Source organism: Hydra vulgaris, chromosome 12 (assembly GCF_038396675.1).
Source record: "Hydra vulgaris chromosome 12, alternate assembly HydraT2T_AEP".
In the NCBI taxonomy this organism is placed as follows: Eukaryota; Metazoa; Cnidaria; class Hydrozoa; order Anthoathecata; family Hydridae; genus Hydra; species Hydra vulgaris.
The window spans coordinates 15558259-15574045 of record NC_088931.1 but is presented as its reverse complement, the minus strand read 5'-3'; the positions used below and the strand labels follow the sequence as shown (position 1 = coordinate 15574045).

General features: G+C 27.2%; 2 protein-coding genes across 2 annotated transcripts; one reads left to right on the top strand and one right to left on the bottom strand.

The window, feature by feature from the left end:
• Positions 1–1028: 1028 nt before the first annotated feature.
• LOC100200860 (mitotic spindle assembly checkpoint protein MAD2B) lies at positions 1029–13397 on the top strand. The gene is made up of 9 exons (XM_065812311.1): positions 1029–1170; positions 5541–5674; positions 5751–5822; positions 5961–5999; positions 6082–6137; positions 12706–12797; positions 12886–12956; positions 13033–13119; positions 13277–13397. The coding sequence occupies exons 1-9, from the start codon at positions 1149–1151 to the stop codon at positions 13325–13327; spliced, it is 624 nt and encodes a 207-aa protein (XP_065668383.1). The 5' UTR covers positions 1029–1148; the 3' UTR covers positions 13328–13397.
• Positions 13315–15274, bottom strand: LOC136088496 (uncharacterized). Its single transcript, XM_065812303.1, has 2 exons — positions 15181–15274; positions 13315–15009 (listed from the first exon to the last, which is right to left on the bottom strand). The coding sequence occupies exons 1-2, from the start codon at positions 15236–15238 to the stop codon at positions 13346–13348; spliced, it is 1722 nt and encodes a 573-aa protein (XP_065668375.1). The 5' UTR covers positions 15239–15274; the 3' UTR covers positions 13315–13345.
• Positions 15275–15787: the final 513 nt, after the last annotated feature.

Here is a 15787-nt window from a genome sequence, read left to right as displayed (position 1 = left end):
TTATTTTTCATATTATTATTTTTAATTACTTTTAACTAATAAAAATTAAGCAACAAAAAAAGTCAACTGTGAGTTTTTTTTTTTGCTTGTTTTTTTTTGTTTCGTATTAATTTTTTTTTAATTTTATGCTTAACCTAAAATATTTTTTCTTAATATCATTTTTTTGTTTGTTGACTGATCTACTCTTTTTTTTAAATTACAATAAAAAATAATTTGTTTCTTTATTTCAACATTACAATAAAAAATACTTTTTTTTTAATTTTGTTTCATATATTTTAAAAAATATTTGTGCTTATTTAAAACCTATATTAATGTTTTCACTAATGCAACCATTACTTTTAAAAAAGTATGCAAGGTGTTGATTATTAAATTTATCAAAACATATTAGATTCAAACCAAAAAACATATTAGATTCAAACCAAAAAACATATTAGATTCAAACCAAAAAACATATTAGATTCAAACCAAAAAACATATTAGATTCAAATGCACACTAATGCAACCATTACTTTTAAAAAAGTATGCAAGGTGTTGATTATTAAATTTATCAAAACATATTAGATTCAAACCAAAAAACATATTAGATTCAAACCAAAAAACATATTAGATTCAAACCAAAAAACATATTAGATTCAAACCAAAAAACATATTAGATTCAAATGCACACTAATGCAACCATTACTTTTAAAAAAGTATGCAAGGTGTTGATTATTAAATTTATCAAAACATATTAGATTCAAACCAAAAAAGTTGTCTGATTAAAATGCAGAGATATGGTCCTTATATACAAAATAATTTAACAGTTGAAAAGTTATTAACCAAGAAACCGACATCAAAAGTTTTATCATCACTAAACTGTTTGTATCAGCATCAGCAAGTAATAAATACATCTTGTTAATATTGTTTTTTTATTTTTTAATAAATGTTCATGTTATTGTTTATTAATGACATCTTTTACATTATCTGTTTGCTCATTTTATTAAATAATTACTTTTATGTACTAAATAAATTGTTAAACATAGTATTTATTATAGTTTACTAACAGTTGCTTGGGCAACAATCTTTCAGATATTTAATGAATTATTGACATATGTTTTAGATTAAATTAATAACATATAGGAATCAAAATTAAGTGGAAAAAATGAAAAATGGAAAATCAATTCTGCAGAGGTATGTTTTTATAAAATATTTAAAAAAAATTTATATACCTGAAATTGCAGTTTTAATGAATTTTTATTCATACATTCATTACATATAAATGAAATATTTTGTAAATAATTTTACTTGTAAAAATACTAAAACTTGAACCCCATGTAACTCGATTTTATTTGTTATGTTAATGTTATTCTGATCTCAAACTTTTTTTATTTATTCTCTTTGAGGTTGGAGTATTTTGGAGTTTTCTGTTTTTAATTGATGAGGTTGGAGTATTTCTGAGTATTTCGGAATGTTCTGTTTTTAATTGATGAGGTTGGAGTATTTCTGAGTATTTTGGAGTGTTCTGTTTTTAATTGATGAGGTTGGAGTATTTCTGAGTATTTCGGAGTGTTTTTAATTGATGTTTGTAAACTAGTAAAGATAATATAGTCAATCAGAGTAGAACATAAAAAGATAAATAGAAATAAAATAAAACAATAACTAGTTGAGATAACATAGTCAGAGTAGATCATATAAAGAAATAGAAAGTATGAAATAAAATAATAAAACATGCATGAAGATAAAAATAATTTTATGGGTCAATGATGTTGTATTCAATAAAACATTTATCAATTTGTTTTTTTTGATTTTTGTTCCAATATGTAACATTGTTAAATGAAAAAATAATTATCTATATAATATCAGATCTGGTTTTGCTATAGATAACTTTCAATGGTAATGGATATGGATACCTGAGCATGAAGACTTTTTTTTTTCGAGCAAAGGAGTACACTAAAATTTCAAAAATTTCATTTATCAAATATAATATATATTTAGCAGTACCATGCTTAACTTGTTTCTCTAAACAAATCTTGACAAGCCTTGCTTGTCATGATTTGTTTAGAATTTTTGAGTTAAGAGGTTGTAAAGTTATAAAAATTATTAAATTATAGTGAAATAAGTACCTTCCTCTACTGTAATTATTATCTCTTTTTTAGGAGGTGAAGATGTATATATATATATATATATATATATATATATATATATATATATATATATATATATATATATATATATATCTGTGTGTGTGTGTGTCTATATATATATATATATATATATATATATATATATATATATATATATATATATATATATATATATATATATATATATATATATATATATATATATAGAGAGAGAGAGAGAGAGAGAGAGAGAGAGAGAGAGAGAGAGAGAGAGAGAGAGAGAGAGAGATTATTTCCAATTAAAGGCAGCATTTTTAGAATCAAAATGTTTCAACTCTTAACTTGATACAAAAAAAACGTGATGTCTCCTAATTATTTGACAATAAAATGTATGATGAGTGAAGACAGTGACCACCCTCCTCCCTTCCCGATATGATTCAGTAGTGACATGAAAGTTTTCAAGTAGAAAATGAATCTTGAATCATTGTAAGTCAATGATGATCTTTTCATTACAAAGCTCCTAACCTCAAAGTTTTTAACAGTATTTAGTTCTGGGGAGTGGACTTTAACTTGTGTTGCAGATTATGCCTAGCCTATTGTACACATACACTACATACATGAATATTTATATATGCATATTGGCCTGGTATCACTTTACATTTATCAGATGAGTTTAGTCCTAACTAAAAATGCTAGATGGCCTCCCAATATTGACAGAGCTCCATAAGCTTGGTTGAAGTGAGCTTGCTTGGCAAATAAATCAAGCCAACTAGTCTGAGATGTGTTTATCAATGTATTTGTAGGTTTTTTTTTCCTAATAGGTAAGCGTAAAAGGAAGAGGATATCAGACTAGTCTTCTTGAAACAATAATGAGCGTAAACGGCTCTATCAGTTTGGAATGCAGTACCAAAATACCAAGGGAAATATTGTGCCTGCTAAGAATATAGTATGTACCAAAAATTACACAAAGTGCCAGTTTAAATACGCAAGGGTTCTTTACATTAATAAAGCCAAAGTCGAGTTCTACTCTATAACAGATTCAGAAAAAAACAAATTTTTTGATAAAACTAAAGAGTGTTTTTTTAAGAAATGTGTTAGGGCTAAATCAGGGAACCAAGTGTACTTATTTAAGCCAACAGAAGATTAAATATTTTCATAAAAACAAGCTACAAGGACTAACAGTGCCTGAGATCAATGATTTTTAAATCATTGATCTCAGGCACTGTTAGTCCTGAGATCAATGATTTAAAAATCATTGATCTCAGGACTAGGATAGTTTTAGACTTTTATCAATGATTTAAAAATTGATCTCAGGACAGGATAGTTTTAGACTTTTATCAATGATTTAAAAATCATTGATAAAAGTCTAAAAAAATATTAGAGGTTGCAAGAGAGGCTGTTTGAAGGCACATTATGTCTTTCTATACTGTACCGGCTCGTTATTGTTGAACAGAATCCACAGCACTTATTTGGAAAGTTCAACTAGCAATTAACAAAGTGTATAATTGTACATAGACAAATGCAATAGTGAGTTGTTTAAGCCAAAATAGCTATGGCTGTTTGGATATATATTCCATAAAGAGTATAACATTATTTATTTCAAAAACCTAAAAAAGACGTTATTGTTCCTAACTGTTTAAATACCTCACAATTATGAGATAATTATGAGGTATTTAAACAGTTCCTATCTTGAACTATTGTATAAAGCATAGCTAGGTGGGAACTGGCAATTTCATTCCTTTCTCTGCCTGCCACTGCTTCATTTTAAAGCATGCAATAACCTTATTTTTGGTCCACATCACAGCCTGTCAAGTAATACACTGCAAATACGTTTCAACAACAAATATATGTATGTAGTATGTAAACGTGGATGTAAATAGGGTTGTGATGGGGATTAAACTTGTAACTTCTTGCTTATGAGGTGAGTGCTCTACCTCTACACCACTACAGCATTAAGGGGAAGATTACCATCTGGGAAGATTACCACCAAAGGTTTACAAATTTCTTCCCACACTGTAATTCTATTGGAGGATTTCAGAGCTTTGTTTATCATAGATGATTTTCTGAACTCTGCTATACTGCTATAAACATTTTAGGCAGGCTGAAGTATAAGTTATTATTTTTTATTTAATTACTTAAATTTACTTATACTAATATAAATTTATTTATACTATATATACTTTATACTATATTTTTGACATATTTTTCTTACATTTCAGTATAATATTAAGCATCAACTACATTAAACAGACATAAAAAACAACATGACATTTATGCCATATACTATTCCAATCATTTTTATTTAATCGTAACATCGTACTTGGGGACATTGTTAGTAGGGAGCTGTACTGCAGAAGACCTTGATCATTTAAAAAAGTGGTTAGGAAAAATTTAGCTGCAACCAGAGTCATTCTTCCATTAATATGTATGGTCCCAATGTCATAAAATTGTTCTTCAAAAAGTTAGAAAATGGTCTTGAAAAAAAAGAAAAAATTATTATCAATGTTGGTCAAGGCCGCTCCATACAGTTTACAATGTTTTTTTAGAAGGTTTGAAAGATTTCTAAAGAATTTGATTTGGACCAAATTGCAATTAATTTGCACAATTTTTTTTATTTTTTGCAAAAAAAATTGAAGAACATTTTTCTGTATAATTTTTAACTAAGTTTTTAAATGTTGTCATAAAATAGTTCTGTTTTTACCAATAGTCCTGTAGGAACCCTGATGTATATACTGAATACATACTGATACATATTTATGTATGTATATATGTATGTATGTATGCATGTATATATATGTGTGTGTGTGTACATATTTATACATACATACATATATATATATATATATATATATATATACATACACATATATATATATATATATATACACACATATATATATATATATATATATATATATATATATATATATATATATACACACATATATATATATATATATATATATATATATATATATATATATATATATATATATATATATATATATATATATATATATATATACATACATACATTACTATTAGCTCGACCTTCAACATGTACTAACTTGCCCTCAATATGCCACATCTATATTTTACAACAAATGTAATACATTACAAAGGTATTTGCAGTGTGTTACTCTACAGGCTGTGATGTAGACCAAAAACAAGGTTATTCATGCCTTGGAATAAAACAATTGCAAGTAGAAAAAGGAATGAAATCTCCAGTTCCCTCCTAGCTATGCTTTATGTAATAGTTCAAGATAAGACAGAGATTACTAGTGTTACATTGTACATATTTACATTTGCTTACATACATTTTTTGAAAATTTTTCATACTTAGTCTAGAGTTGATGCGTTCACTGTTAACTTTATATTTGTTCTACACATCAACTCTAGAATTACTAATTATTATTAAAAAATAACTTTTTTAAACAGCTTCTGAAGCAAACCCAATCGAAGATATATTGTTGGAAATGTTTGAAGTTGCTATTAACACTATTCTTTATGTTAGAAACATTTACCCTCGAGGTATTTTTGAACGATACCAAAAATACAACATGGCAGTTATGGTATGTTTTATTGATATCTTTAAAAATGATGTTATGGTTGATTGTTAAGTATTGAACTTTTTTTTTATATTTTTAGATGAGTAAACATCCTGATGTAAATTTATACATATCTAATGTTTTATGTTCTATAAAACCATTAATACATAAGGTCTGTAATAAGTAATTTTTTTTTTCTCAGTTTAATTTTTAGTTTTATTTTTTATTTATATTTTAGTTTTAATTTTTTAGATTTTAAAGTTGTTTTAGGTACAATGCATAAGTTTTTTATTTTAAGTTCCTTTTTCAGAATGAACTTGAAAAATTGGTTATACAGATAAATGACGAGGTAAAGTAGATTTTGCAGTTGTTAAATGAAGTCATAGTTTTTCATTTAAAATATTAAATCAATAATCATTTCATCTTTTTAGAAAGGTTTCCCATTAGACAAATTTTGTTTTGATTTAAAGTTGAAGCAGTTTGAAAAGTATGTTTATCTCAAAATTTTATTTTAAAAAGTTTAAAACATTGTTTTATTCCTATATTAATACACAATGCATTAAAAAAAAATATTTCTACATCAATCAGCACACTCCTCTTTTTTAGAGATTTTCAGTTTAGGTTATCTTTAACTCAGGTTTTTTATGTCAAAGTACTCTTTCTAATAGGTTGACATGAGATACAAACCATTGAAATTGATTTTAAAACCAGATCTTTTTCTCATTCTTTAACCCTTTAATTAAAAAATAGAAAACATTCAAAATAAGTAGGTTTTAAACTTTATCTGGCAGTATCATTTGGAGTATCATTTGAAGTATCATCTGGCACTATCATTTGAGCACCAATATATATTTATATTTTTAATGATTAATAGGGCATATTCTCAACATTTTGTAGAACAATAACAATAAATATTCACCATATCACACAAATGCAGTAAAATACTCCTGCTAACACCTTGTATGTGTGTGTGTATATATATAAATATATAAATATAAATATATATAAATATATATATATATATATATACATATATATATATATATATATATAAATATATATATATATATATATTTATATATATATATATATGTATGTATGTATATATATATAAAATATAGTATAATATAAATAGTATGTCACTTATGGTGACATACTATTTATATTATACTATGACTATCCTATAGTCTGCTGCTACAAGGAAGTGCCGCTACATCGACTGAGGATTTGGTTTGGGCAAGTTGTCTATCATTTAAAAAAAAAACTTTACTTAAGTTTTAAACTTTTTTTGGTCTGGTTTATTAGCATTCAAAGTATATATATATATATATATATATATATATATATATATATATATATATATATATATATATATATATATATATATATATATATATATATATATATATATATATATATGTATGTATGTATGTATGTATGTATATATACACACACACACACACACACACATATATATATATATCATTTTCCAGTTTAAAAGGTCAAGTTTATGTTTGTTTGTTTTTTGTTTTTTTTAAAGACCGAAAAAATAAAGGCACTGCAGGTTACACAGCAGCATTTCTCTTACAGATCATGTTCAAAAATTGGACAATTGTTTCAGTCTGTGTTTCCTGACAGTTCTATAGCTAAAAAAAGTGACTATTATGAAAACTAAAGTAGGTTATAACATCACACATGGTCTTGCCCCATATTTCCATGATCTTGTTTTGAAGACGGTGTTTAGCTCTACACACATAGTTGTAAGTTTTGATGAGTCTTTAAACAAAGTTGTTCAAAAAGGTCAAATGGTTATTTGCATTCGTTATTGGGATGTTATTCGCAACCATGTGACTACAAGATACTTTTCATCAGTGATTCTTGGTCATGCATCTGCAAATGATTCGTACAATGGTTTTACAAGTGTTTTAAATGAAAATCTTTAAGCCACAATTTTACAAATTTCTATGGATGGACCGAAAGTAAATTGGAAGTTTTTTATATTCTCAATGATTGGCAAAAAGTTTCAAATATCTATTTTTGAAGTGGGATCATATGGCCTACGTATTTTATATGGTGCATTTCAAGCAGGTCATAAAAAGGTGAAATAGAATGTTAATGCAGTACTCAGAAGTTTTTATAAACTTTTTCATGATAATCCTGCTCGTAGTGCAGATTATCAAACATTTGTGGAAGTGATAGGTTTCCTCTGAAATTTTGTTCAACAAGATGGTTTGAAAATGTATTTGTATGTCAAAGATGGTTTGAAAATGTATCTGTATGTTTAGATATTTATGATGTTTTCTTGTATGTCACTCAGTCTAAACTACCTAATAATTATACTGTAAACATTGTTACTGATGCTGTCAATAATCTTATGATGCCTGCTGAAATTTTTTTTCAATATTTGGCATCAATTGTAGAGCCTTCTTAAGACTTTTTCAGTCAGATTCTCCATTAGCATTATTCTTATATCAAGAACTTAAAAAGCTAATGAGATCTCTCATCCAGAACTTTATTAAAAAGATGTATTGGAAGGAGTAAAATCTGTTATGAAGCTAATGGAAATAGACTTACCGCGCACAAGTTTCATCAAAAAGAAGGTTGCTCAAATACAAGTATATGATGGAATTTACCACGCTGGTTGAGTGGTTGAGTTTGCAATGTGGAAATAACAAAATCAATGATCAAAAGTGTAAACATGTCCTATTCACACTACAAAGATTCATTAAAACGAAAAAGAGAAGAAAAATTGCAAGAAAAACAAAATTGTATTGATAAAAAAATTAGCTCAGCAGAAAATAAAGGAATTAAATGCTAAAAAAAACAAAGCTAAATCAACATCATCAGTAAGATATACGTGAGATTGAATTAGAATTAAAAATGCTATCACGCAAAATGAAATGAACAATTTCACATTATTTTTGTTTAAAATAAGTTATAAAACATCAAAAACAGCATCGTACTCTCGAGTCCTTAATACAAGGGTGGGTGGAAGTAAACGGGGTGGTGGTGATAATTTTATTATATTATAATAAAATTATATTATAATATCTTATAAGAATAATATTTTTTTTTTAGTTTTGAAATAATGATTTTTTGTTGTTAACAAGTAAAAATTAATAAACGAGGCCGGGGTCTTAATAAGCTTAGGATGAATGGGAATGTTTCCAAAAATTTATAAGCGTTCCCCCCCCCCCCCCCTTCCCATCCTTTTGTAATAAAGACTCGAGAGTACTAACTAATTTTCTTTTTTGTGATATTTCGGTCTAATTTATATAGACCATCATCAGACGTAAAACACCAATTTAAAAAACAATTACAATATAAAATTTTAGAAATCATAAAGAAGCTATTACTAAGTCGACGTCAATGAAAATCAACCCTGCAATTATTACTGGATTACTGGAGTTTTTAAAGGTTTTATTTCACGAGCCACCAAAATCTGCTCCGAAAAATACATTAACAACGAGATTTAATTTATAATAGATATGTTTGTTGAAAACGGTCATAAGACATCAAGTTTAGAAACAATTGTCGCAAATTACCTTTCAAGTAAAATTAATCCTAACAATAAAGTCGCAAAAAAACAAGAAAATAATGTTGCGATAATAAAGCTACCTTGGCTACCAACATTTGGACCGAAACTACGAAAAGCACTAAAAACAAAATATCAAAGTTATTTTTACAATACCACCTAATTTAAAAACAATTCTCTGTAACAACAAATCTAGTTTAATGCCAAACAGCAACCCTGGGGTTCGTGTGGGGGAATTTAAATTGGGGAAACAAAAAAGATAATTTCGACTGGCTGCACGCAAAAAATTTATCTATAAATAACAACTATCATGAAAGAAAATAAGGGAATCGCTTGAAATTAACTATGCGCAAACATCTCAGGAGGATAAACAATACCCGGTATTGCTAAAAGCGTGTACACGAAATAAATGTGAAAGTAGAAAAACAACTAAAAAAATGTACTCCTTAATTTTTATTTCGAACCAAGTAATAATTTTAATGCAATAATATAAGAAAATCAAACATTTAAAAAAAAAATTAATTATTCCTGTGGGAATCTAATAAAATTCCGAGCTTTTGCTTTAGTGGTACCCATAAGCTTGCGCACAGAATAAGAATCAAAACTATTTGATGCTTTTTAAAATGATATTTAAATATCTTTAATGTTTCTGCAAAGCTTTTTTGTTTTTTTCATTTTTCTTTTAATAATAGCCCAGTACTTTTCAATAACTCTCAGTTCTGGGCAGTTTGGAGGATTTTCTGTTTCATACACAAATTTCACATTCTTTTTATACCATTCCATAGCTAGTTTACAATAATGAATTGAAGCTAAATCAGTCCAGAACACAGGTCTGTTATTGTGTGATTTAATGAGAGGTAAAAGGCGTTTTTGTAAACATTCTTTAACATATATTTGACCAGAAAGTGTGGACTGAGAAATATAAGGTGCTGATTTTTTGTCACAACTGCAAATAGCTTGCTAAATCAAAGCTTTTTTAGCGAACTTGTCATGTTTTGTGTATTTAAATTTCTTATCTGCTTTTCCTCTCTATATTGGCAATATTATAAACAGCACCAGGAATTTGTTGATGATCGTACTTGATATAAGTTTCATCGTTTTCAATAATACAGAAATTTTTAGAAATAAAATTGTCATACAACTTTCTGCCGCTGGTTCTTGCACTTTTTTGTTGAGTTTCGGAGCGTTTGGGCACTTTTTGTGCTTTGAAAGAATGAAAACCATGTTTGTTTCTAACTTTTGCAACAAAACTATGAGAAAATCCATATATTTTTGTGCGTTTCCTTAGTGAAAGGCTTGGGTTATTCTTAAAACTATGAACCAGTTTTCTAACTAGTTTTATATCTTTGAAACCTGCCTTTTTTCCACCACCAGATTTGTCTTTGATCGATTTTGTTTGAGAAAAACGTTGAATAATACAACTAACGGTGTATGGATGTATTTACAACGGTTTTGCTATCGAATTGTAGCTACTATTAGGATTTTGTAAATATTTGTGCATAATTTTTTCTCTTACGTCTTCTTCTTTTGTCATTTTTAAAACTAATTTCAAGTTAAATCCAAAAAATAACATATTTTTTTGAAACCACAACACGTTGTAAACAAAATACAAAACAATTAAAAAAATTTTAATACAACCACTGAAAAAGAATGACGTGCTTATTCTTTCACATTTATTTCGTGTACACGCTTTAACAGGGATAACGGGGTAAAAGTTGCTTCAAATAGTTGGAGGCCACTATTTAAGCATATCATTAAAAAAAAAAAACAATTTTTATTGACGTCGTCTTTGTAATGGCTTCTTTATGATTTTTAAAATTTTATATTGTAACGGTTTTTGAAATAGGTATTTTACGTCCGTTGAAATTAGACCGAAATATCACAAAAAAGAAAAATTAGTACGATGCTGTTTTTGATGTTTTATAACTTAATATAAATTTTGTTTAAAAAGATTTAAACTATTTTCTTTATTTTAAAGATAATTTTTGTTTTGAAGTATTTAAGTTTTTTGAAAAGCAAAAAAAAATTTATCAAACCATTTAAAATGTTTATTTGTTAACTCATAATAACTGAGATATATATTTGTATAATTAGCTTATACTTTGCTCTTTTGTCATTTTTCAAGAAAGAAAAAATTTTCCAAAAAAACATTAGACAAACAGAACCAAATAGATTGCATATATATTGACATATGCATATTTATTGCAACATATATTTAACTTGCTTTCTTGTCGGTTTGTTTATTTTTTTGTTTTTTTGGTGTCCGCGCAAAACAAACACGAGGTCAGCGGTAATAATAAAAAAAATTGTTTAAAAAAGTAATTAAGACAAACAACGCAAAGCGTTGAGACAAACAACGCAAAGGCGTTTGGTTAGCGTAAATAAAAGAAATCGTTAAGAAAAATTATTAAAACAAACTATAGGCAACAAACTTTTAGCGTTTTAGTTTAGCGTAAATAAACTTTCTTAGCAGACTAAAAAGTAAATAATATATAAACAAAACTTTTTAAAAACAACATTTTAAAAATGGACTAAAAAGTAAAAAATAAACTATTTCATGGGACCCAAGGGCTTGAGTACGTTTGGCGTCATTTCAGGTTGTGTACGTACACAACCTGAAATATCTATTAAAGTCAATGACTGGAAATGTTGGGCAACTAAGTACAACTCGTACTGATTGGCGCCCAACATTTTCATTCATTGACTTTAATGGATATGGTTGTGTACGCACACAAAATCCTTGGGTCCCATAAAATAGTTTATTTTTTACTTTTAATCCACTTTTAAAATGTTGTTTTTAAAAAGTTTTATTTATTTTTTATTATAAATTTTGAAGCTTAATCTGCTCCAGTGTCTTAATTTATTTCCATTTTAAAATACTTGTAAAATACTTACTTCACTTCATAGTAATAATATAGAAAAGTTTAAAACTTAAATTATGATCATGCAACTTATATAGTATAAAAATATATAGTATAAAAATATAAAAAAAAAAAAATATATATCTACAATACATAACATATATCTTTTATATCATAATATCTTTAGTATTCATAATATCTTTAGTATTAAACTAGAAAGCATTTATAACCAAGAGTTAAAAAATTCAAAAACTCACATTTAAAAATAAAATAAGTCAGTGAATTTAATTGTTCAAAGTGGCTGGCCACCCTGCAGTAGTAAACATATTTATGACTTCCTGTATTTTAATTTTTGGTATAAATTGAGGTTTTGTTAATTTGATCATTCATTTCCGATAAGTCTTTATTGATGAAACACAGTGTAAAATGAAAAATGTTTGGTAAGTAATTTTCAACTAATTTATATATATTCCCTATATATATATATATAATTTATATATATATATTCCCTCTATATATATATATGTGTGTGTGTGTGTGTGTGTGTGTGTGTGTGTGTGTGTGTGTGTGTGTGTGTGTGTGTGTACATATATTTATATATGTATATGTGCATATATATATATATATATATATATATATATATATATATTCCCTTATAGTAAAGTATGTTACTTGGAATTGGAGTCATACCTACGATCTTTTCTTTTGAAATTGATGACTTGCAACGTTTTACTTAAACCACATTCAAAAGGTTAGATCAAATTAGTTGTTGCTTTTATGTTTTACTTTTTTTTTATAAAAGTTAGAGTTTACCACTTTTTTGCTTTACAATCATTTAGAAAGCACTTTTCAAGTTTTGATTTATACTAACATGTCGTCCTGGCAACACCTAATTGAAGATAAAGACCAAGTTATTCCTTTTTCTTTTAATTATTTTGTGTTTTTAAAAATTAGGAGTTTTTAAAAGATTTTATTCAAACTACCAGGATTTTCCATGGGTTGTTGAAAATGAGGTATTGCACAAAAAATCTGTTATCACGCCAATTCGATCATGTGACACGCAATTATTTTCTGTAAGCGTTGCGTCTAAATTTTTTTAAATATGAAACTAATTTGTATTGTTATGCCTAATTATTATTGAAATTTAATAATTAATGTTAAATAGTCTTTAATAACTTTCAAATGCAAATAAAATGTTTACAACTACGAGTTTCTAAATTTATTTTTTAGTTGCAGTGTTATGTTGAGGAGAACGAACAAAACAAACAAACATTGGCGTAGCTGCTTCAAATTCTTAACTTAATGTAATATTGGATCATCGCTATTTTTTTTAAAAATTTCAACTTTAGAATCGTGATCTTTTGTTTGTGATAACGAACTCAAATTTTCGAATTGGTAGTAGTTTCTACACTTATGAATTCGATTCTTTAATGTTATCGTTAGTCTAAGAACAACGAACATGGTACCTATTGCTATGTATAGGATTCCACTCCACAAAAATAAAAGTCGCCCACCATAAATTTTATAAATTGTTCCACCTGCCATACTTGCCACAGCATTTCCAATGCCGCTAAATACACTATTGTAAATGGCGTTTATTGTACCTCTGCAACTGTCGTTGCTAATCTTGTAAAGCTCGTCAAATACAGCACAAAAATACAAAGTATAGGTTATTCCCAAAAAACCGGTGATTATAGTTATTGTTTGGTAAGATTTAACAAAATAGTAGGAACAGAGCAAAGTTCCATAACAAAAAAATGCAATAATCATTGTAACTTTATTACCACCAAATTTGTTTGTTATTTTAGCAGCCAATGGAAACATAAGAACTTCCATTCCACATTGACTAAGAACACAAAGGCCCATAAAAGTTTTCGAAGCGCCCATCTCATCCATAAAAATGAACTGGAAGCACCATTGCACACCATTAGCGACTCCAATAAAAAATACAGTGAAAAAAAGAAGAATAAAGTTATAATCTCGAACACCTGTTTGTAGTACATTCCAAATTCCATTATTTAAATAATTATTTATGTTTTCATTTGTACTCGAAACTGCTTCATCATCTTGGTTTTTAAAAATGAAAACACTGCAGATTAGGTTCAAGATGTTTATCAAAATAAAAACAATAAAAACTGGTAGGTAAGGAGAGATAGCAGATAATGGGGCGTTTTCTAATTCTAGGCCCATAAATAATGGCACAACAGAATAAGCCATGGAACCCCAAAGTCTTTGTCTGCCAAATGCGTTGCTACTTTTCGATTCTTTTTTTGTCATAGTTACTATTTTAGTATCAAGCAAACCTTGTCTTCCTCCTCCAAAAAGAGCTGCTCCGACTCCTAAAGTTGTCATTGTTAAAAAAAGAGTATTAGAACCACTTCTAAAGTGATGAACAGTGTGGCTACTTCTAAGTTGCGGTATAGAAAAATTAGTCAAGTTTAGAACTTCATGTTCTAATTCATTTAAGCAGTAAATTTTTTGCTTTAATATTTCATTTGAATTTATCCAATAAGCCGCCCACGGACTTGAAAACAAAAAGACGGAGACCATAATAGTTTGTGCAACGACAATTTTTAACTTGTTTTTACACCGATCTGCTAAATGTCCCCAAAATAGTTCGCTAAAAGTTAAAGCGATCATTTTTATTGTTTCCGCCACTCCCACCTGTTTTGGATCCAAACCGGTACTTATTAAATATAAGACGTAATATGTTGAAATAAGAGATCTCTGCGCAAAATACGTAAAATATGCAAGTTTAGCAGGAAGATACTTTTTTTTAATTTTAAATATGTTTATTAAATGAGACTTAGAAATGTAGGAGGGTTTTGTTGGTTTTACATTTACTTGTAGTTTTATGCTGCTTTCACTAATGCACTTATCAAAGTCGGGATATTCTGGATTATTGTTGTTGTTGATAGGTAGATTAGTTATAAACTCATGCGTCGGAACATTTACCGGAATATCTGTAATAAATTAAAGGACAAATATTATCTTTCGCTTTGAATGTTAGAAATTTTAATCTGTTTTTTTGACTTAATTGTTTTTATTTCATTTAAATTATATAAGTATTTTTTATAAACGGCTTATTCGTTTGTTATATATCGCTGAAAAATTTTGATTTTGGTTATTCTTACCTGAATACTCTGCGCCTAAAAATATTTTCATTCTAACTTGTTTTAAAAAAATATCCATTTTAACAATCGATGAAAAGCCATAGTGTATATGACGTCAAATTATGTTTGCAAAATCTTCGGAATGAATGAATTTCTTTTTTTTAAGTTAAAATTTTTAATTTAATTTAAAATTTTTTTAATTTTTTTCCCAAACCAGAGTCATGCATTATGTAAACGTAATATATGACAAAATAGTTGAGTAGATGCAGTAAATTTAGTTGCAAGTGAATAATATGGATTTGGGATGCTTGTCAAGCATTGAAATGCCGTATAAACACCTAATAACGGACGTTTTGAAGTAAAAATTAAATAACTATAAAAATATAGATAAAGAAAAGTAGTAGACAGCATTTGAAAACTTACACTGGTGGTGGTTAGATAAAGTTGAGATAAGTTGTGCAAAAATGATTGTCTTTTAATGAAAAATGAAATGAAGTCTTTTAGTAACAAAAACAAGAAATGATTAGTTGTTGTTTTTTTTTGCTTATTGTTATTATTAACCAGTTCTAATTGTTGGAATTTGTAGAAGACCGTAATTTTTTTATATAGAACACTATAATCCTTAGAA